Here is a 22,311-nt window from a genome sequence, read left to right on the forward strand (position 1 = left end):
CGTTTCGATCCTCCCACACATCCTTCTGACCTCCCAACTTGCTACACCGCAGCGTCCCGCCAAGCCTGTTTGGTGCGCTGGCCCTACTGAAGGATGAGACATGAAGTTACACCGCACGCATCAACGCCCCTAAAGGAATGTGTGTCCTTTTCGTTGTTTTTGCCAGCTACGAATCCGGAGGCAGGTCATGGGTCACTGGTGTGCGGCATAAGGTGGTACGAATAGATGGATAGATTCGCTTTTGGCATCTCGGTATACCATGGGGTATTAACTAAACGAAATACGGTCGCTGCGCATTTTCTGCGGTATATCCTTCCAACAACAAAACAAGAACATGGCCCTAGATCAATCCCGTCCCTGTAGATAACGCCTCGCTTTTTGACGCCATCTTGCCGTCAAAATCAGATTGTACAATTCGAAACCGCATGACTCGCGTACGCTTTCTCAAAGCGAAGGCGTCTTCTCGCTCTTGGGCTCGCCTTCGCGCGTCGCAGGCTTGGGCTCGTCTGAACCACTGCTTCCACCGTTGTTGGCCATATTCTGGTGCTCCTCGATGCCGTGTTGAGGGATGAACTTGCCCTCGCCGACGGGCTCGGCCTGGTGGGGAGTCCAGGCGAGGAAGTCGCGGCGCACTTCGACGTAGTCGTACGAGAACTCTCCGTGCTGGTCGTCGTCCATACCCAGCAGCTCAGCCTCTTCGGACGCGCGGAGCTTGAGGCCGGGAATCATGTCGATGATCTTGGCAATGAGCGCAGACATGACAAACGCGTAGGCGCTGCAGGCGACAAGGTAGGCAATTTGGATGTACATAAGCTTGTAGTTGCCGTCAACCCAGCCGCCAGTTACGCCGACGTTGACACCGTCGAGGCCGATGATGGAGCCGGAGGCGAAGAAGGCGTTGAAGATGAGGCCGACGATTCCGCCGATACCGTGCTCGGCGAAGACGTCGAGGGAGTCGTCGATCTTGAGAAGGAACTTAACTGTAGGATTGTCAGTACTGCGTGTAAAGGGGTAGCATGACGAGGGTGCTTACTCTTTGTGCCAAAGTTGCAAGCAACGCCGGCAACAACACCAAGGATGATGGAGGCCCAAGGAGTGATGACACCAGAGGCAGGAGTGGCGGCGACCAAGCCGGAAATGGTTCCGGAGCACCAGCCAACAAGAGACCACTTCTTGGCCAGGCGGAAATCGAGCAAGCACCAGGTCATTGCGGCGAACATGGCTGTCAGGCAAGAATTCCAGCAAGCCATGGCAGCGCGAAGGTTGGCACCGAAGGCAGAGCCACCATTGAAGCCCAACCAGCCGAACCAGAGGAGAATGGTGCCGAGAGTAATGAGAGAGATGTTGTGGGGACGGAAGTTGAGCATCATCTTCTCGTTGCGGCGTCCGAGGACCCAAGAGTAGGCGAGAGCCGACATGCCGGAGCCGATCTCGACGGGACCGCCGCCGGCGTAGTCGAGGACGCCGTACTTGAAAGCCCAGCCGTTGGCGTTCCAGGCCCAGCAGGCGAGAGGGGAGTAGACGAGGGTGGCCCAGAAAAAGATGAAGACCATGCAAGGAACAACACGGCCACGCTCAGCAGTGGCACCAGCGGTGAGGGCGGCGGTGACGGCGCAGAACATCATCTGGTAGAAGGAGTAAAGCAGGGCGGGAACGAGAGGCGAGCCCTGGGACGGGGTAGCGAGAACCTTCTGGAGGCCGAAGTGTCGAAGGTCACCGATGAAACCGTTGGTGGCAGTCTCACTAAAGGCCAGGGAGTAGCCCCAAAAGTACCATTGGAAGACAATGACGGAGAAGCTCATCATGACAACCCACAACTGAGATAGGGCCGACTTTCTACGGGCGAGACCGGAGTAGAGGAAGGCGATGCCGGGAATCATGAGCAAGACCATGGCGGCCGAGACGAGGATGTAGGACTGGTCACCGGATTGGTACCATTGGTTCAGGTTCGTCGTGGCTAGGTATTGAAAGTTAGCATCGACGTGGTTGAGGCGGACGCCGTCGGGTGCCCAGGATATGCCTGATTTGACATACTGGAATCGCCACCAAAATCGGCATTGGTGCCATTGAACTCGGTAGGAGCCCCGGTATGACTGTAAGACATGATGGGCGGTTGTGATGGGTTGTATCGGGGGCCGTAGCGGGATGTTCACCAGGCGGTAATAGGACTATGGTGGATGGGAGGGGGGAAGAGAGAATTGTTATTTGAAGAGCAAGCTGTCCGTTGGGACGAGCTAGGATGAGAGTTCAACGGCCGAGGTGGGTCGGATGCAGCATGAGACGAATTGCCTGGGTGGGAGGAGCGAACGGGAGGTCGAAAACGAGGTGGGAGGGAAAGCAAGGACCATATATAAAAACACAGCAAACTGCCGACGGCCTGGCTTCTACCTAGACGGACGTGGTTGCAGCAAAGTGAACATGCGGAGCTGCGGTGATCCCTGACCGTGTCTTGGGGGGGGGGGGGGGGGGTGCGTAGAGCACCTGGGACAGCGGAGCTAGGTAGTATGGGCGGTCCGCATACGGAGAGGGCGTCGTGAGAGGAGGGAGTACTCCGTAATGTAAGGATGAATGGGCATTGGGCAATTGGAAAGGGGGGAAGGACACCTAATCATGGCGACTGACAGAGAGGAAAGTGTAAGTGAGTGGGCGATAAGAGAGACACACGACACAGACCACCTTCTGGGTAAAAAAGATAGACATGTGAGTGGACGGGCATGGGCCGGCGCGGGTGAGTGAGTAATAGAGTGGAGGTGGGAGTGAATCAGGTACCGGTATTCGTAGAGACGGACAGAAAGCGTTCTGTTCCAACCTGGATCATTGCCCCGTGGACCCGGCCAAAAAAACTTAATGCTCTTTCTCTCTAGTCTGTTGCAAGAGAAGAGCCCGCCAGACCAGATCCAACCGTTCGGGGTATCCTAACCAAGAGACGCCCCCCTGGTAGAAGGCGGTACGTACCGCCGCCAGCCCTTGCACCTGCCGCGCCTCAGCCGCCCCACGCTTCTTTTGGCCGGCCACCATGTCACTGTCATTGTCATTCGCATTAGTCCAGGAAAGATGTACGTACCCGCTGCTCCTTCCAGTCCCCATCCTCTTATCCTGCTGCGGCTTTGCACTAGGTACACGTGGACTCATCCAAGGTCAGCGAATCTCCTCTACTTCTTCTGTACATACATGCATGGTAAGTAGGTAGGTAGGTAGGTAGGTAGATTTCGCAGGTATTTCCCCATTGACGCTGAAGAGGCCACCGCAAACCCGAGGCGGTGGCACGTATCGTAGGTGACTACCTAGGTAACTAGTCACCTGTCCTGGTGTTAGCCATTGGTTGGTTGATTACCTAATCTCTTTAAAGCTCTGGCTCGTTCTCGTCTTGTACGAGACTGGCGGGACGAGCCTGCCGATCGACCGAGTTTCTCAGACTCTTCTTTCTTCTTCTTCGGCAAGTCAAGTCGTCCGTTCCCCATCGAGCCCGGCATCGCGCCGGCAAACATCTGCGTAGATGAGATGCGACACTGCCACTGTTCTGCTGCGGACCACGCAAAAGAACAAGAAACAAACATAAAAATGCAACCCGCCAAGCCGAACCTGCGAAACTATCAACACAGCTTCAGCTGCTGCATGAAGCAGCGTTTCTTCTTTTTTTTTCTTCTCCTCCATCTTCCATTCCTTCCCACACTCGGTTGCCTCCCTCGAGCCAGTCCGATGCTTGGCTCTCATCATCATTTGATTGATGATGGATCAAGAATAGAACAGCAAGACTGGCAAAGCGCGAGCTACACACACATCCGAGAGCCACAGATAAGAAAGCAGGTGGACGCAGCGAGCTGTCAGTGGTGGATAGTAATTGGGCTGAATCAACGAAATGCCTCGGACCCACTCGGAGCGCCGCTTGAATTGTGGCTGTTTACGAATAACTAGCCAAGCAATTCTATCGCGACATTCCAACTGCCTCCTCACCTTTCCCTCCCCCAGTCGCTCCAATACAGAAAGAGCCAAGCTTCAGACCAATTCCCAGCAGCTCCACGGCCCAGCAGTCCGGCAATTATTCGACCCGCCCTGCCTACCCTCCACCGATGCGTGATGCGGACGGGACAGGGCTCGCGACGTGGGACTCTAAGTGGAGTAATCCTCTTCAAGACCTTTCCCGCCGTGCACCCCCAAAACACCCCCAGCTGGCGATACGTAGCCATGTCTCGACCTTATCGTAAGGCTCATGTTTGCTTTTTTTTTCTTCTTTACTCTCAAGGAAGCCTACTAGCGATCTGCCGTACCAAATATCCGGTCACTGCACACGACCTCGTTGGCGGGATTTGCTTGCAGTCTTGGATGCGAAGCGCACACCGTACGCGATGCGGGCCCCGCAACCAATGGGCGAAATGAAGCTCACCCACTATCTTTGGAAGATGGCCGCCGATGTCCAGTATGTGCCTCACATGTCTTCAGGGTGCTGCGCGGCCAATGACCGGCGAGACCAGCTTTGCGTTCCTAACAAGACTATCTCGTCCATGCTGGCCCGTATCGATAGCCAGGCAGACTAACCTTGAAAGGACGTCACTTGTGGCACATGCTATCGCTGTGTCCAGCCTGGTGAGTGTTCCTCTCCTTCGCATTCTCGAGTGTCCAGGCAGATTCGGGCAGCAGAAGCAAAGTCAGGTCGGCCGTGACTCAGCCGCGACTCGCCGAGTCTGGGTTCTATCCTCGAGGTTACAGAACAAATCTCATCAAACGGTATTTTCCGACCAACTTCCGCGGACTGATCCCGCTTGTTGCGATTCCGGCACTCTTTGCTCCGTTTTCGGCACATGAAAAGGAACAAAATCAGCTGCCCAGACCCATCGTCTTTCCGGAGACGCTCCTTCGTTATGGGGGAGGGGGGAATGGAAATTCATTAGCGTTCAGCCCGACAATCGGTTGCTAACATGCTTTACTACACGAGAACCAGAAATCCGAGGACCATCCAATTTTGGAAGGGCAGAATACCATCATGGTCGATCACCGACCGGGGCGTTGCGAAAGCCCCAACCAACGGTTTGCGCTCGCTTGTATCTTGTCTCCATGCGGCCGCGTGTGGCACACAACCACCCCCCGCTGCGTCAAGGTCTAGCATGTCTAGAACAAGTGATTGAAGACTATTGACTCGGCGTGGGATGCTGTGTCTATCACGGTTTATCGCTATGCTTCCCAAGGAAACCGACGGTCTGCAGCCCGTACACACGATGAGGCTGACTATCGGCAAAACCAGATTAAGGAGTCGTATGCGATTCAAAGACTTGCCAATTGATGGCCACGATGCACTTGGCCATTATCGCCACCCCCCGCGCACTACCCATCAGCCAGGTGGGACCAACCGGGAGTTGTCCAAGATCAGCAATGAGGCGTGCCCCCTACTCAGGCTGTTGTCATCGCTATCAGAGGGTGTTTACTGCATCGGATAAGTATGCGGTCGCTCATATCCAGTGAACGCATTGTGCATTTGACTGATGATATCTGCAATGCTGCGTTTTGGTGACGTTTGTCTTGCCGGCCTGTCTGATAAGCTCACCCGCAAATCGCCTGCTAGATCGTGCTTTTCGACTCAAGGCATGAGCATGTCATCATAGCAATACTGAATACTGGGGAGGGCTCCGCTATCGCACCCTGCTCGTCCACACTGCACCCCAGCTTTTCTCTTAAGCGTGACTGCCGGCTCCGACATGAGACCAGGCCGTGCCCATTGGAACTTCATCACTCAACCTGTCAAAGAGCCAGCCATGGCCCAGTCCGGACAGCGTCTTCCCATGTGAAACCTCAAGTTGCGGGCATCGCGACACAGAAGTTGGGGGCAATCGATTATGACGTCCCTGCAGAGCATGAGAGGAATGATCTTTCGACTGGAGACACTGGCCGTCCCCTGCCTCTGTTTCCGGCTCTCCGAGGCCTGCGCTAAGCCTTAGCCTTATCAGTGAATTATATTGACCAATCATAATGCCGGTCACTTGGTCACAGCAAAACGTCATTATTCCCTTAGCAGGTGGCTCCACTTTGGAGGATACCGGTACTCCATATCGACCCACGGGCTCCTTCCCGGCTGGTTGTGGGTCCATCCAGCGGCGCCGCCGGCCGGACCGGCCGTGGGCCGTGTGTCCTTCCTTCTGGAACAATTCCGTCTGCATGTGTTTGGTTAGGGGTTGTCGGGAACATGCAACTGCCGTTTACCATGTTTGTTTACTTAGTACGGGATCATGATATACGTCGAGGCTCAGCTTTTTATTTATTTAAAGAAGGACATGTGGCCGCGGATAAGGCATTGCTGACCATGCTTCAACCCCAGAGTCCAGGTGTAAATAAGTCAGTGCCTGCCGCCTGGGAGAACGAGACGTTTCGAAGCACCAAAACAACTTCTGGCATCCTAGAAGTCGTCGACCGTCCCACGCGTCCGTGAAATATAACGTGACTTGCAGAGTACTTTAGCTCAGGGGCTGGGGCCGGGCACTCCAACACAGCGGGTTGGAGATATCTTCTTGCGTTCGTGCCATTTGGCATTCTCGGACCAAGGCCACACGGCAGCGCGGTCGCCGGTCGCCGGGCTCCAGGCTTCCGCTACCATCACTCCCAATTTCGATCCAGTGTAGGGACTTGGGAGGGCTGGCATCGAACACCGTCGTGCAGTTCCGCCGTTGCTCGGTTCAGAAGCCTCTTCTTCCCCCCCTTTCTGTAAAGGACTGCGGCGATAGGACGTTCCAGGTTCCGCGGGCAGCGGGCGAGAACCATTTTGGGGAGGTGGGCTCCGGGAGCGTTTGCGCGGCTGTTGCTCAAGCGAACTGTGGCAAAAAGGGGGTAATGGACACTCCAGGGTTTCTTAACTCCCGCGAAAAAAGGATGCCAGGCCCGTCGGAAATAAGTAAAGAATTTTGGCCACATAAGGAAAGCAGGGGCAGGCGATGACCGGCGTCGCGGCTGTGGCGGCGGGTCCGTTCTAACTCGGAGCCCGAAGATGTAAATGTGTTTAGGGGGAATGATGCGGAGACGCATGTTACCGTCAACTTGCATCTCCAAGAGAGAGAGAGAGAGAGAGAGAGAGAGAGAGAGAGAGAGAGAATTAAACGGAAAAACTTAATACTTCTGAGACGATTCGTCGCGGTGCCATCGCCAGCGTCATTCTGGGAGATGCCCCTTCGCCTTGCTGGTGTCGCCTGACCGCACCGCGGCCTTCAAGCTGTCCATTTCAGGGAGGCCTTGACCAGGCAAAGCCCGAAGAGTCCTTGCGAGGACAGAGACAGGCGGTCCAAACATCTAACATCCTCATCGAGTGGGATCAGGGCCAGGACGGCGACATCGTTGATAGCAACCCGACCTTTCCAGCCGACGTTGGGAGGGGGGGGGCTAGACATGCAGCCGGTTGTTTCTCCATTGATTTGATCAAGAATCACCAGAACAGACAGATGGACCAACCCAACTGCCAATAAGGCGACCTCCACGGGCAAAGGAAGAAGAAGAAAGCCCCCAAAAAGACAGAGTCGGTCGCGTAGTCTACCACCCAGTTCCGGATGTTCATGTTTCATTGCGTTTTCAAAGACACTAACTATCTTGATCGAACTATGCCTGCCTTCGTTGTGTGGAATGCACAATGTCTGAGTTCGCTCGTAAGGCCGGGGTATCGGGGCATTCCTCAGACTTCCTCAAAACACCACGACGCCGACGAAAGAAAAAGAAAAGAAAGAGAAACAAGAAAAATAGCTAACCCAATGTCTCTGTGACTTTCATGTGAGTATGAAAGCTGTGTCGGACCCCGTGACCTCCAAATCAACGTCGGTGACCATGACCACCTCTAACGACCTCCTACATCTACAGCATTCTGACTCGGGAGACTTCATGCCTGGATGTTTAGCCGGCCTTCACAAAGCTAGACACACGGCCTAGCAAGCCCAAGTGAGCCGTCCGTCCGCCCCTCAAAAAATGAGAATGTTCTCATTCTTCTCATCCCGACTGATCTCATAGCTTAAAATGCTGTGATCGCGGTAATGCAGCATGAGCCTATACCGCCTCGACGCCGGCGATGGGGCAGGCGCATCATCAGACCTCAGCAGACACCCCGCTGCGCCGCCCTCTTGGACCGGCCCCATAGCAATCCCGTAAAGCCCACGAGGTGGTCGGCGTCCGGCCCTCTCGTCGGACCGCGTCGGTAAGACCCAGTCGATCCGGAATCCTCGCTTCAGCCTGAACCCATCTCCCGGAATCTCGTATCGGGGCCGCGTAGGGGTAAGCAGGATCACGCGGCCAATGGCGGACCCGATCACCACCAGCGACAGCTCGGGCACATGGACAATCATGTTGAGGCGCTCGGCGTGCTGGAGCAGCGGGTGCGGCGGGTAGTTCCAGCTGATGGGGTCCTTGCAAAAGATGGCGGCGCCGTCGTCCGAGTCGATGCTACGCATCTCAATGTCCTCCTCGTAGGTCCGCAGGATGCAGCACCGGCTGCCAAGGTCTTGAAGGACTTTCCTGTCCTGTTCCTTGGTGTTTCGATTCTTCACCTCTGGCCGGCGTAAGTATTGGAGACGACCGATGGTTGAAGATGGCGAGACGTATGTCTTGCCGTCGTGGGGTGTGAACACCATGTCCAACCATGATGATTGATACCCACTCAGGTCGTGGCCTGTTGCGGCTTTGAGGATGCTGAGAGTCCCATCGGGGGGCAAAATCTGTGTCAGCCCCTCCCCGACCCCCATGTCCTCTTCTGTAGCGAATATCGCCTCTTCGATAAATGTGATTTCGTTCGCATCGTCATCTCCAAGCAACCCAGCGAAACTCACGTTGTCGTCATCTTCACTTTCGAAAGCCGACGACATATCATCCCATGCCGGGTTCAGAACCTCCTCTTCCTCTTCACTCCATCCATCCTCATCGTGGTCGGGGATGAACAAGACAGCGTTCTGTAACAGAGCAGCAGGAGGGGCAGCGTCAGGAGCGTTGGGAGGGACCGCCTCGGCGCCATCTAAGTTGTTCCCATCATTGTCGTCGGGCGGTGGAGGGGGGGCGGGCAGAGCTAGCAACGGCTGGCCGTTTAAAGTAGCGGCCAGGAAGGCGGGCTGCTGAGGCTGAAACCATGCAATCGGAGGATGTTGATTTCCAAATGCTTCGGGTTCTGGCACACGTTGGGCAACAGGCTCTCCAGGATGATCGCGAATGCGCGCGAGACCGCGCTGAGTCTCGATCCACCGTCCCGCATGCGAGTTCTTTGCGTTCATGATGTCTGATGCCTCCATGCCTAGGAGATTTGTTACCGAATCTGCAGGTAGGAAACTTTCATAGGGGAGAACAACGACTCCCCAACCCCTGGGGCTGACGTTAGCTAAATGTCCCGTGGGGGCCTGCTGACGAGACTTACATCGGGTTGCGGAAGGCCCATTGGCCCTGGATGTTTGCCCTGTGTGAGATCTTGAACGGCGCCGTTCCAACCTTCCAGATGTCCAGGACCCAGGTCGTTCCATAGATGTCATTCGCAACGACCTTCTCGGCAAATCCCTCGTGGTCATCCCACAGAGATATGTTGGGGATGTTGTGGCCCCCGTCACCCAGGGGTATGCAAATCCTCCAATTTCGTTTCCTCTTAAGGACCGATCTCTCGCAGTAGTCCAGTGGCCGATCCCGACCCTCCATGGCCTCCGGCAGGCGCGAAAGTCCGAAAGCGAAGACCGTCACCTCCTTCCGGTTGGAGCTGACGGCGATAAGCCGTGACTTTTGATGAATGGCGATACCCCATGCCGAAACTCCCACATTCTCACGGAAGAATGGTTTCGGGATGAGGTTCGTGCTTCGGCAGCCGGAAGATGCGCGCTCAATATACTCGGCGACGTGCCTGGTGTAGTACGCAAAAACCGACCCGTCATCGTAGACCGAAACAAGCACCTCCTCCCTGCCTAAAAAGCCCACCGCAATGTGGTTTGCCTGATGGTGGAAACGTCTGTCGAGCGTGCCGCCAATGTGTCGCGCAATCTTGTCGGGCTTCGTCGCCAGTATGAGGTTCGGTTCGCGCGGGAGTGCCTGCTTCGGGATGCTTTTGGGACGGTAGATGAAGATTCGGTTTTCGTAAGCAGCGAAGTAAAGCTGGGAAGAGCATCGTTAGCCAAGCGTCTTCCAGGGCCATTCTGTGCTGTGCTACCAACATTGTATCTTTGTGACAAGGCGGTAAGGTTGTTCCTGAAGTAGGGCGTCTTTGGTATCTTCCTCTCCAGACTAGGCGCTTGCGAGCCACTATCTACAGCCTCCTCCTCTTCCTCCACCCCGGTGACGATCTGTCCAGCCGGGACTCCCTGCACAAGCGTTTCGGTCTCAGACTGGGTTATATGGTCGCGCTCGCGTTGCCGTATGACTTCGGTAGCTCCATCGCCAAACTGCAATCCAGCGTCAGCCCCAAAATCCAGGCCCAACAGACCACAAGACAAGCGGAGCAAAGCTCTCTAGGTAGAGACAGTTGAGACAGATGAGAATCAAAAGAATGAAATCCGGCATCACACATACCCGGTCCACGCAGGTTTGCACCTCGCACCTGCCCAGAACAGCCTCGCGAAAGCCGCGATCGTGAAGCTGATCCTGTTGATCCGCCATCTACGGCGCCTTGGAGTCTTTCTCTCCCTTGTGCTTTGCGCGCGACATACGAGCCGCCCGTAGATGTTGGTTTTCTTCCTTTCGGCTTTGTGCTGCACTCTTCTCCTGCGATAGAGCTGTGTCGGAAAATAGGCCACAAAAGAAAAGAAGAGATGGTTATGAACCTTTTTGTGTGTAGGTGATGGAAGAAGGCAGGTGGAATGGTTTCTCCCGTAGCTCTGCTAAGCTCATTCGTCTTCCTCCCGTTTGTCGTCAAATGCTACTACCCCTAAGCCCAGGCGCGGCACCCACTGAGGGGATGGCGACCCACTTTAATATGACCTTATCGATAAGCTATCGGCATTTGCTTCTATCGATACAAGTCCGGGAGTGATCAGACAAGCTGATAGTGTCCCCCCCCTGTCAACCCGAGAGTACCGTGCGTTCTGGCCTGTGCAGAGTCCAGCAGACAGTGGATTCAAGTGATAACACAACTATCTTAGAGGCAAAAGGGATAGTCTTAGCCTATCCCGACCTGGAGCACAACGTAGGAAGCAGGGTGGGTTAGTACTATTCTAACCCTCCCCGGCGGAGCTGTTTTAGAACTAAAAAACATAAGAAAACTGGATTTGAACCTGCAGCCTTGAGGATATGAGGTTTATCACAGTTATTGTGCACGGTACTCTCGGGTTGACAGGGGGGGGGCATTGTCAGCTTGTGTGTATCCGTATACTCTATATTTTTCACTTGTAGCCTTATTACGGATACTTATCACCCGAGTCCACTGTCTGCTTGACTCTGCACGGGCCAGAACGCACGGTACTCTCGGGTCAATAGGGGGGGTGGGAGGGGGGGACATCAGCTTGTCTGATCACTCCTCAACGCATCCATGTACTTATCAGGAGAAGAGGGGTCGACTGTTTCAGCAAAACCCGCTTGTGGGGCAGTCGAGGCGGACGAGGAAACATTCCAGTCGATGAGAAGGGGGGTAGGCCACGATGTGTTCGGGGACCTTACTAAAGCGCATGGACGAGTTTGATATTGATCCTGTGCTGTCCATCTCTACACGATGCATCTTGCTTCGTCCCAGCCATGAGTGCTTGAGTTTAAGTTCATCGTCTTGGGTCTGTGATCGCAAAGAAAAGAAAAAAAAAAAGGGTTGCTCTGACGTAGGCCACAACTCGTCCGGTAAACACAGGGCCACGAAGTCAATTGCTTGTATCAAAGCTCATAATGATAACCTCTCGTCAATTTTTTGGCATAATCGTCAGTGACCGTCTAGCTCGTGCCTGACCAAAGCCGGGTATCCGAAGCTGGCACGCAAAGCGCAATGCCTGTTGAGGAGAACCGAAACACACTAACGCCGTTTGGACGCCCTCTCTTCCATGTCAAATACACACACTTGCCAAAAGCTCCTCGGCTCGTGACTCGGACAAACATATACCGCTGCCTCGAACGTCGTCCAGCAGAACTGCGGAGCACACTAAGCCCTCATGATCTCGACCATGTCCCTCATCCGGTAGTCCAGTACAGGCGTTACCCAGTCGTCCTCAACCAGGGAATACGTCTCCTTGACGTTGTCCTTTGGTTTGCGCGGGTTGACGGCCCAGTAGCCAAAGTCGGCGTCAATGACCTTGAGGTACCGCAGCAGGTTGTTCCAGTAGTTCGCGTCGCCCATGCTAGGCTGGTGGGGCGCACCGAACTCGCCCACCCACACGGGCGCCTGATCGCCCTCGACCAGGTAGGCCCAGTTGTGCCTCATGGAGTTGACAAATGACGCGTAGCCGCGCTTTGAGTAGCGCCCTTCAAGGCTTCCCCAGCCGGACCAGGCGTAGACGTGCGCCGAGTACACGACACGGTCCGGGACGGTGAGGACGACGGGCCGCTTGGCGACCCCGGTGAGGTCGTTGCCGGATTCCGTGCCGCCGACGATGATCAGCCAGTCCTTGTTCATCTCCAGGAGCCGATTGCCGGCTTTCTCGGCCGCCGTGGCCCACTTGTCCCAAGTCATCGAGCCCCAGACGCCGCGCACCTCGTTGCGCAGGTCGGCGCCAATGACACGGGGGTTGTCGACGAAGCGGAGCATGATGGTCTCCCAGTGCTGGATCCAGTCCTCCTCGGTCTGCTTGATGCGGCACAGCGGGCCGAGGTGGTCGTTGGCCCAGTGGGCATCGCACGGGTCGGCGCCGCAGCACCACGTCGAGTGGGTGATGTGGTTGTTGACGATGACAGCGATGCCCGCATCGGTCAATGCTGTCACGCAGGCCTCGAAGATATCTAGGGCTTTCAACCCGATTAGGTCCGGGTTCGCGGTGAGCAGCTCAGCGGGGATAGGCGGGTCGGTTATGACCATCTCGTCGCTGTAGGGCAGGCGCACGCTGTTGAAGCCCAGGCCGCGGATGGTCTGCGCGATCACGTCGCGGTGCTGGATATCGAGGCCGCTGGGGATGTTCAACTCGTCGCTGGCGCCGTACCAATTGACGGACAAGAGCTTGAAGCGACGGCCTTTCTCGTCGACGATGTCGCGGCCCTTTGTGTGCAGCGGCAGCGTGTAGGTGTCGATGCTGGTCTCCTTGAGCGGAGGCAGGAGAGGCCGCTGTTCGAACAGCCTGGCATCCGGGTCGGGCACCCACGCTACGCTGAGGGCGGCTTCAGCTCTCCAGAGGTAGTGGACGTAGCCGCCCAGGAAGACGAGGGCCAGAATAAGGAACATTCTGAAGTGTGAGAGGTTAACAAAGCCGGCGTGGCAGGTTCGCCTTCTAACTAAACTCGAGTGTGTTGTTTGTGGTTGTGAAGGTGATCTCTTGCGGAAGAGGAGGCCGGTGGAGGTTCCATGATCGGTTGTCGCAGATTCGTCTATGCTCGGGACGTAGACACCGCCTCTGGCTGGTCGAGTGCTCGGTTGCTCGATGTCATCAATCCGTGCTCCAAACTGGGGACGTCCTGAGCTCCAGCGCCAGACACTGGCCGGCGAACCGGGGTAGAGCTTGTGGAAGATACCGGGTAGCGGCATTACTGAAACTCCGGCTCTGGGGGCCCTTCCCTCTCTTCTGATTAGTATATTTCTCCCTGCCCTGCCCTGTCGTCGTCCCCGATACGTACCTCAGTCGTCCAGTCTTGTTTGAATGCTCTCAGGGCCGTTGCTCCCGTCCACCTTACTATTATCGGCCGAGTCTAATGTCAGCCTCACCCACGGGCTCTCGGACGACCAAGATTGAGGAACTAGCGTTTTCTCGTTTCGTTGTTGCGCCCTTGTATCAAGTAAGGTCTTAAAGATGGGTGGACCAGCTTGGAGACTCGTGAATGGAGTGTTAAAGACGGGCGTCAGCCATCAACTTCCTCTCATTCGGAAGCGCCATCTACTTATAGTCCAGGCATACGGAGGGTAGGCAGCGATGGGTCGAGTGGTCCCGTCTATCGCTGGATTAAGCAAAATGCACTCCCGCTTATATCACATAGGCCAACCAAAATCCTCGCCTCCGAAGAAGCCGGAGCGGAAGCCACGGAATTCATGACATGGCGCTTGCTCAATGGACGCTGCCCCATCCCATTGCTGATGTGTGCTGGTCTCATCCCGCTCCTCGCGACATTCCGCATGTTCCGGACAAGCTAATCCCACCGTGGACTCACCAATCCTTGCTCGGCAGTTCTTCGTTGCTTCCACCTATTAGGCAGGTCGTCACGCAATCCGGTATTTGATACGGCCATCGTGCATTTGATGTGTCGCGTGACTGCATTCTTCGGGCTCTCGACTGCTTCTACATATCCATCCATCGTGATTCGCTCCGCTCTTCCCGTCCCTCTCCCGCCCGGGTGCGCCGGGGCCTACTCAATTCGTAGGCCCCCTGCCACCGACTTTCCATCCCTGGTCTTAACACTCGTCATCTGTGGGGGGGTAGGCAACCATTCTGATTCCTTCGCTGCTTAATAAAGTCCGGAACGCCGACGCTGATATTACATTGGTTCCCCCACCCGCTGACAATATAGGCACGCTGATAGTTCCTCCACATTATAACTTTTCTTATGGACACACTAGTTCGCATTCGACCACCATCACGCGCTGTCTGATTGATTCGGCCGAACATGCGCTTGCACTTGCGTAGTCAGGGAGACGGGAAGTACGCTTTGAAGCCGAAGCCTGAATTACACGTTTCCTCTGCCCCCCCATCTTGTTTCTTTTGTTCTTTCTTTGACCTTTGTTCAGTTTTTACTTTTCTTTTTTTTAATCTTCGTTCCATCATTGACGAACATGTCGTCTGATTTATATCCTGTTCATCCCGAGTGGGTTCATGTCCTCAAACCCGTCCCCTCGGGCTTGTGATTCGGACCGGGCGTAGGTCGCTTGAGCGTCCCAGGCTGGCGGTGTTTGCGGCGGTCGAGGGCTTGAGAAAGACCGCATCGGCGGCTGGTAGCGAGCCGTTGGCCCAAAGTAATCGGGGGTTCTTCGTCCGCTATTGGGACTCGCGATCGGTGATTTGACTGGGGTGATTGGTGTTATAACAGCGTTCGAGTCTTTCGATAGCATCTCGTACGCACGGGTATCTTTTTTCACATCGTATCGGGCATCCACCGATACGAACTCCTTCTTGCTTCTGCCGCAGGAAGAGAATAGGTCTACCCAACCGAGGACCATGGCCCAGCGGCCCAGTAGGAAGAGTAGCCAGATGCCGTTCATCTTGACAAGTCAGCGGGCCATTTACGTATGGAAAGTAGGGCACGGGACGTTTCTTACCGAAAGGAGGACCAAGACAGCCGTAATGGTTGCCTCGTTGACAACCAGCGACTTGGCCTTGTCGTAGCACTGAGTTCGATTGCCCTTCGCGCCGATGAGGCACAGGACCCAATCCTGGGCAAGACTCTGGTCGGTATGCACTGCCTGGACAGTGGTGTCTTGGAAGACAAACACAAGCGAGAAGAAGATGACGTCGGTAACAATGATAAGAACAATAGCGATACCTCTCCATTGGAGCTGGATGACGCGCTGTACTCGCCGATACGCTTGGCGGGGGCTCAAAGTCTTCATGCTGCCGGCGTAAGTGGGGAGGCTTGATCCTTCAGTCGATGCGCTGTTGTCGGCAAGAGATGCCAGGTAAACTTTGATGCAGTATCCAAAGGTGGCGAACTGGATGATGACTGTGAGTCCAGCGAAGACCAGAAGAGGAATCCAAAAATCCGCAAGGCTGTTTTTGTGGTTGATGTGGCAGGTTGCACCGAAGCGAAACGACACGCCGCTGAAGACGAGAGCAACGACAATGCCAATCATGGGAATGCCCCAACCCGTGGCTTGTGCAAAGATCATGAAGGTTCGGCCCACGACGACTTGCCAACAGATCTGCAGATGCAGAGACAATGATCGCAGGAAGACCCACATGACACCAGCCCAGCCCCCAAGCAGGAGGAGGGCGCCAGAGGCACCGCAGACCTTGCTGGACTTCATGCTGTGGGGCGTGATTTCATTGTAACATTGTTCCGGCTGATCGGCAAGCGGAACAATAAAGCCAAGCTGACAAGGTCAGTTGCAAGTAGTAGGGCGCTGAGTCCGACCGACTTACGTTCATAATAAGCACTGCCATTGTCAAGCAGATGCTCAAGTAATGTCTGTAGGTTTTATCCACGGGCAAGAAAGCCCATGATGACAAAAGGAAGAGACAGCTTGCTGCGCTGGCGACGCAAACCCAGTTGACGGCCGTTGTCATGGTTTTGAAGTCTTGGGGGTAGACCCAATCAGTGAGAGGGCATGGCAAGCAACATCGCACAGTCTCTGAGAGATTTTGGCATAGCCGGCCGTCGATAACTGCGTACCGTCAACAACTCCGCCCATAACTATGGCATGGTTGGAGACTTACACCCTTCATCGCTGGGAAACAGGCTCACGTCATAGAACGGGGCAAAACATCTTCCCCTGAGAGTTTCGTTGGCCATGGTCGAAGATACTTTTCAAACACACACTGATGTTGATGTCGGTCACGTCCAAGGCACCCCGGGCACACTGAAGTAGTATCAGGTGACTGAGGGTGGATGATTGATAGTTCGGCCTTCCTGTACGCGGACCGTCTATTGACTTGAGTATGGCCGGAATGTGGTTGCAGTGCTTTGCTGTAGCGGAGCGTCGTGGCGAAAGGATTTGAGAGAATAAAGGGCCCTTTGGTGAGGGTGCTCAGGTTCGAAAGGGGGGGGGGGGGGGGGGGGGAGGAGATGCTTTCCGGTCTCTGATGAAGAGAAGATCTCAGTCCTGCTGAAGTACAAGAATCGTGGCTACTCGGATCCGGAAAAGATTTGACTATGCTCGGCTGTCTCGAGCAGGATGCCGGCGTGTTAGTAGGCTGGTGAGTCGGCGAGGCGTGTGTGCGATGCTGCAGAGCAGGGAGACGGCTTCTGGCTATGTTGATAGCGTCATGATCCGTGGATGGAGCTGATAGGGCGGGTCGCAGTACCGCAACAACAGCAACTCGTGGTATCAAGGAGAGACTCGAGTAAGAACAGCAACAAAGAAGGCCGGAATCGATCAAGAGGAGGCGGAGGCTGGAAGGAGGTGGGTGGGACGCCATTATGTACAACGATGCGTGGGCTGGGTGGTACGTCGGCCAAAGGCCGCTGCATACCTGGGTGCGGTTGTTTTCTCCGTCTCTCTGCTGGTCCTCCCAGGTAGCGTGCAGTCTTGCGGTTTAACCAGTCACGGCGCCAGCCCCGGGGGGTCCAGGCCATAGATGCTGGTACGACGACACTCGACGGGCCAGGCAGGAATCGGGAACATGTACTGGCGCACGGTGATGGGTCGGCCTGCTCTGGGATTAACATGGGCTGTTGGGGATGGACAGGGGCCAATTGGGGATGCGATACGGATACAATGCGGTTGACGATGAAGGGTGTCTCTGTAGGAAAGTCCCAATGCCCTTCTCCGGGTCGCGACCCTAGGATGGAGCTCTCGCAGTGCATTGCGTGAGGCGATGCATCGAGTTCCGCGGGTCCTATTGGGGAGGCGACAGACTTCATTGCAGGGATGCAAAAGTTAGTGAAAATTGAGGGATCCATGGATGGCAAAGAGGCACAGATTGACGGAAGGATGTGTTGGGTTCCACGGACGAAGTTCTGCACTCTGGGAGGACGGAGGAGTAAGCAACAGGTAAGTATCTACCTAGTGGCGGTATGGAGCATGTGGACATGGACCAGGGGCCGGGAAGAAGAAACGGCAAGAGAGGGACATGCCAGAAAAGGAACATGGAGGGGCGTGCAAGTGTGTTGGAAGGCGGGGCGGCATGGTAGGAAGAACCCACATTGATGGTCCTCGATTTACCCGACACTGCTTGTTGTGTGGTCAAGGACTCCACATGCAGTCGGGAATCCTTGAAAAGGTAGGTGGCCTCTCGCATAGCCCACGAGCATGGAAAGACACTCGCCCAGTAAGGGCCGCAGGTCGGCCTCAGCGAGGGTTGCTTGCTGGGTAGGTAGGTAATAAGGTCACTAAACTATCTACAGTAGGTAGTTTATCTACCTGCCTATGTATTTACGAATAGGTATTTAGTGGACCTATGCATGGTCTATGCCCAACCCAACCCAGCACCTGTGCAATACGCTCGTACATAACACTGCTGTTAGGAATTGTCTACTCGTGCGTCCGGAAATCATTGCCGGTCACTTCTCTGATGGAACGTCATGATGACTAGGCTAGGCTGGCTGGCTGGATGGCTGGCTGGCTGGCTGGCAATGTGCTTCTACAGTCCCTCATTCATCGATGCACTTCATCACACGAGGGGCACAGCGCAGGCTGCCCCTGACTGCCTGCCTGCACTCGCCCACCCAGTCTGTGCTTACCATCGTCCTACCGCGTTGCCATAACCAATTCGTAATCTCCAAAGGATCCAGTACCTGGCCTTCGCTGTAGTTACCCGGGATAAACCAGAACAGGACAAAGCCCGTCTGGATTGAGAAAGAACCGCACCAATTCGGACACTTAGCCTTGGCCCGGGAGTCTGGTCGAAGCCATTGGGATACCTTACGTAGGTAGGCCGATCATCGATGGCCGTGACCAGACGAGGGGCACCTTCCCAACGTCAGGATACGTACCTTCCGCCATTGACGGTGAGCCTCTTGCCGCCGTGCTGTCCCCTCTCTCGTTCTCTCTCGTTCTCTCTCTTTCCTTATCCCTCCGGCAGCACTACTCTCCTAAGACCAGCATTCAACAGATGCCTCGTCAAAGACTCTCCAAACTGAGCGCATTACGCTTGGTTTTCGAAGGCTTTCCCGCTGACCCAATCAAGTGACAGCTCCCCTGAGGCTTGACGAGGAAGAGCCTGGCATCAATGCCGTCCTGCGCATCTGATGCATGCACCACCGACCGCCGGTTGGCAAAGATTTCTTACCTCCTCCCGCCATCCGTCATCGCCCGCCCCCTCGGCACAGCACCCCGGGTGAGACATTGTTAGCAAAATGTCTCTTATCGACGTCTTCATGGTTACACTGCATCCGCAGGTCTCACCCTAGCCGCGAACATCACGATGCCGGAGGGGGGTGTAGCCCGTTGATGGCCGTGGTTCGGCTGCAGTTTCTTCCGGCTACTTTGAAAAGCGGCCGAGCCGGCGGCAACCCTTCTCGGCACACGATCGCTGTGGCACCGCCATGGCGTACAATGACTCGCCACAGCTACCTACTCTGGCGGTTACCTAAACCTAGTGCTTGGTGCCCGGACCAATGTTTAAGGCGGATGAGCCGTTGCCAAACCCGCGTGGCTGGACTGAGGCTAAAGGCATTTCAGCCTTCTGGTGACGCTGGGAAGGTGCAGAGGGCGTGCGAGCGTTTCGGGGCGCACAGGCGGGGTACTAAGAACAGCCGTCGCAATTGGCTCCTCGCCTCGTGGCCTACTGCGCCGCTGAGTTCATCAAGCCCTCTGTCGGAGTCTGCGCCGCGACCAAAACAACGCGCAACAACAGGTTTGGCTCTTTGCCGTGGTCTGCCACGGTGTCTGAACGTTTCGCTTAACACTGTTTGCGTAGTCGACGCCTCTGGATAATGTTGACATGACCACACCTATTTCGAGATGCCGACACGGCACCTGACCCTGGATCGACACTGCTGTGACACATCGAGACCAAGAAGCCGACCGGCCTTAGGGCTGAAATGGCTCCGGTCGTTTTGTTGTTTGCGCAGCTTTGTATGAAGTAAGAAGGCAAACTAGAAATTTCCCGTTGGTTTGTGGATTTCCAACCTTGCGACTATTGGGGAGATGCACGCAAAAGCAACAAGGGAAGTAAGCCTATGACTCTCCGACGTCGCAGACCGGTGACGCCGTTGAGGCTAACGTCGACTTGCCAGTTTCGGTATTGACTTATTATGTGGCGTCCGGAACGGCGCCCTGTGGATCAACGGCAAAGCTAACGCCGTTTCGCTCACATTTCAACCACTGAAGCCCGAGAGTCTTTGATCAGGTGAGAGCCAAGATATTCCCCTGCCAGCAGCACCGGCGCTGGCGATGCTTTGTGGACACCAAGCCCATGAACACCACCAACCAACCAAAAAGCGTGGTTTCGCCGGTTCATCTTGCCAGCCGCTTTTAATCCCAATTTGCCCAGGCCGTGGGCCATTGAAAGCCGGATGGATTGGCGTCAAGGACCCTGCCGACAGAGAACATAACCCCGGGGCGCTACCTTGGTCGGCCGCCATTTCGGATTCTAGAGAGGCACTCTGGCCGGTTGATCGTCTTGCGGATCACACTCGCCGATTGTACTTGATCTTGTCATTCCTTTTCAGCCAACGAGAATACCGGTATCAAAGTCATCACATCATCCCTTTAGAAACAGACACGGTCACCATGGCGCGATGGCCTTTAGTGACAGGGTGACGGTGCCACACGTTAGTGCAGAGGCCTCTGAGTGGTTGCGTGACGCATTGTCATCGAACCTCTCAGCGCTCACAAAACGATCGCAGCGACGTGAATGGTCCGTTGGCTTCGTTCGGTAGCCCATACAAAGCCCCTTGCTCTGTAGATCGAGTGGCAGCCACCCAGGCCACTGGAGGAACACCGCATGGGAATAAAATTAGGGTCGTGCTTCTCGTCGCTTGCCTCGGCCAACCAGCGTGTTGAGAAAGGGGCGCGCTGTCAGTGACGCGAAGAGCGTTTGTATTCCATGGCTGGGTTGTGTTGACTCAGGTTGATTGGCTGGCCTGGCAGACAAAAGTCCATTCGATCGATGTGTTTGTCCAGAACGCAGAATTTTCAACCCACATCTCGCCGCCCTCGAAACCTGTGCCCCATCGCTGCAGGTCCTGAACCATCCTATGAGGCACATATACGACTGTGCCTGGCATAGGGACACTGCGCAATGCGGCAGGAAAGACTTCCCGCACCTCCGCGGCCCCTAGCGACCACCCAAGCTGCAAGACCCTTGCTCATGCGCCGACGTGCCATGTCGCTCAATTCATAGATAGCCAGGAGGCGACTAGGTATCCAACCACGACACCCACCCACACCTCTCACCCCCTCGCAGACCACCCCGCAATACAGAGTACACCATTGTTCCTGTCTCGACCATAATAGCACCCTGCGTCGGTCACAACAAGTGTGTTATTCTCTAGTGCACTTTCGAGGATTGCTTGGCAGACGGAGCATGGTTTACTAAGCACACTTATACGAACTGTCAAAGAGGGCAATCCACCCGGCGGGAGACGTTGTGGAAGAGCCTATTCAGGAATGTCGCCTACTACACACTATACACTGAACTTGTTACATGCCTTGCAGAGGATGGGGTCAGGCACTTGCCGCCATCGGCAGTCTTACTGATTCAACCGAAGAAATCCCGTTCGGCCTCCATCTGGCATGGAGCCGATGTAGGTTTTTTTGCGTGTCACGCATCAGTCTGACGAGTTTCGTGTGATATATGCTCACATGTTCTACTTTGGCCGAGATGCACTCGTTTCGAAGCGGTCGTTGGTCCGTCGGCATATTCCACGGGCGAATGCATGGAGTACTGACGCAATCGTCATCTGTCATCCCATCACGAAGTGCACTTCATGTTAGACCTTTGCTCTACCCTTGTTCCTGGGTCGACATGGTGCCAGGTTCGAAACGGTAATCCTTTCCAAATTCCGCATGATCGGGGCACAGAACGAACAAACTGAAGAACAGTGACCGTTTGATCAGCCTCAGAGCTAGGAGATATCTGAAGTGCTATGCACTGGCATCGCTGACCCCATGCCCAGCCTGGGATTCGTCACATTTCGCCTAGAATTGCAGTTTGGCTGTGATACTCTCAAAAATCCCCAACTCCTAAGGGGCCAAAACAGTACCTGTTATCGATCCCGGAGTTGCATCTGCAAGACGAGCTAGGTAGCAACGAAGAGACAAATAGGCATCAGAGCCAACCATACGAAACGACACCAGTATCTTGGCCGGAATGTCGCCCGAAGCGAACGCCAACGGCGCAAAACCAAACTTCGGCGCCGGAATTGCAGGGTCGTACAGCCGTCGGAAACCCTTCTGGAAATATCGGAACGGGCGCACGGATGTCGCTCAAGCGTGTGGTATCGGCTTGTGTTTATTGCCAAACCGACGACTGCTCTCGGCATGTTTCGCAGGTGCCTCTCTCTCAGTGAGATTCGTCGTCTCGAATCTGAAGACTGGACTATTGAGTTCGTCAGCTTGAGCTTTAGGACGCTCAAGCAACTGCCTTTGCCAACATTACAGTTTCTTAGACAGGATTCACCTTGGCCAGTTTTCGTTCACTCGCACACCAGCTAGCGCTCTTTGGCATCGGGTAG

The 22,311-nt window shown here is 55.2% G+C and overlaps 6 protein-coding genes across 6 annotated transcripts; 1 reads left to right on the forward strand and 5 right to left on the reverse strand.

Annotated features, from left to right (window-relative positions):
- Window positions 1-444: 444 nt before the first annotated feature.
- On the reverse strand, window positions 445-2,104 carry LY79DRAFT_664456 (ammonium transporter; the record flags this gene model as incomplete). Its single annotated transcript, XM_060562889.1, has 3 exons — window positions 445-980; window positions 1,034-1,957; window positions 2,035-2,104. The coding sequence occupies 3 exons, from the start codon at window positions 2,102-2,104 to the stop codon at window positions 445-447; spliced, it is 1,530 nt and encodes a 509-aa protein (XP_060420573.1).
- A 3,875-nt stretch (window positions 2,105-5,979) lies between these two features.
- On the reverse strand, window positions 5,980-6,234 carry LY79DRAFT_532482 (uncharacterized protein). Its single transcript, XM_060556296.1, has one exon. It carries the CDS (start codon window positions 6,193-6,195, stop codon window positions 6,001-6,003), a length of 195 nt encoding a protein of 64 aa, XP_060420574.1. The 5' UTR covers window positions 6,196-6,234; the 3' UTR covers window positions 5,980-6,000.
- Window positions 6,235-7,475: 1,241 nt separating this feature from the next.
- Window positions 7,476-10,981, reverse strand: LY79DRAFT_532484 (uncharacterized protein). Its single transcript, XM_060556297.1, has 4 exons — window positions 10,495-10,981; window positions 10,140-10,367; window positions 9,362-10,080; window positions 7,476-9,309 (listed from the first exon to the last, which is right to left on the reverse strand). Exons 1-4 carry the CDS (start codon window positions 10,579-10,581, stop codon window positions 7,926-7,928), a joined length of 2,418 nt encoding a protein of 805 aa, XP_060420575.1. The 5' UTR covers window positions 10,582-10,981; the 3' UTR covers window positions 7,476-7,925.
- An 895-nt stretch (window positions 10,982-11,876) lies between these two features.
- LY79DRAFT_5804 (cellulase) lies at window positions 11,877-13,810 on the reverse strand. Its single transcript, XM_060560101.1, has 3 exons — window positions 13,663-13,810; window positions 12,043-13,589; window positions 11,877-11,917 (listed from the first exon to the last, which is right to left on the reverse strand). The coding sequence occupies exon 2, from the start codon at window positions 13,571-13,573 to the stop codon at window positions 12,044-12,046; it is 1,530 nt and encodes a 509-aa protein (XP_060420576.1). The 5' UTR covers window positions 13,574-13,589; window positions 13,663-13,810; the 3' UTR covers window positions 11,877-11,917; window position 12,043.
- Window positions 13,811-14,821: 1,011 nt separating this feature from the next.
- Window positions 14,822-16,482, reverse strand: LY79DRAFT_585699 (uncharacterized protein; the record flags this gene model as incomplete). Its single annotated transcript, XM_060560530.1, has 4 exons — window positions 14,822-15,235; window positions 15,293-16,063; window positions 16,113-16,354; window positions 16,407-16,482. 4 exons carry the CDS (start codon window positions 16,480-16,482, stop codon window positions 14,822-14,824), a joined length of 1,503 nt encoding a protein of 500 aa, XP_060420577.1.
- Window positions 16,483-18,627: 2,145 nt separating this feature from the next.
- Window positions 18,628-19,745, forward strand: LY79DRAFT_532499 (uncharacterized protein). Its single transcript, XM_060556298.1, has one exon. The coding sequence runs from the start codon at window positions 18,884-18,886 to the stop codon at window positions 19,565-19,567; it is 684 nt and encodes a 227-aa protein (XP_060420578.1). The 5' UTR covers window positions 18,628-18,883; the 3' UTR covers window positions 19,568-19,745.
- Window positions 19,746-22,311: the final 2,566 nt, after the last annotated feature.

This window comes from Colletotrichum navitas (genome assembly GCF_030913465.1).
Source record: "Colletotrichum navitas strain CBS 125086 chromosome Unknown LY79scaffold_1, whole genome shotgun sequence".
Lineage (NCBI taxonomy): Eukaryota > Fungi > Ascomycota > Sordariomycetes > Glomerellales > Glomerellaceae > Colletotrichum > Colletotrichum navitas.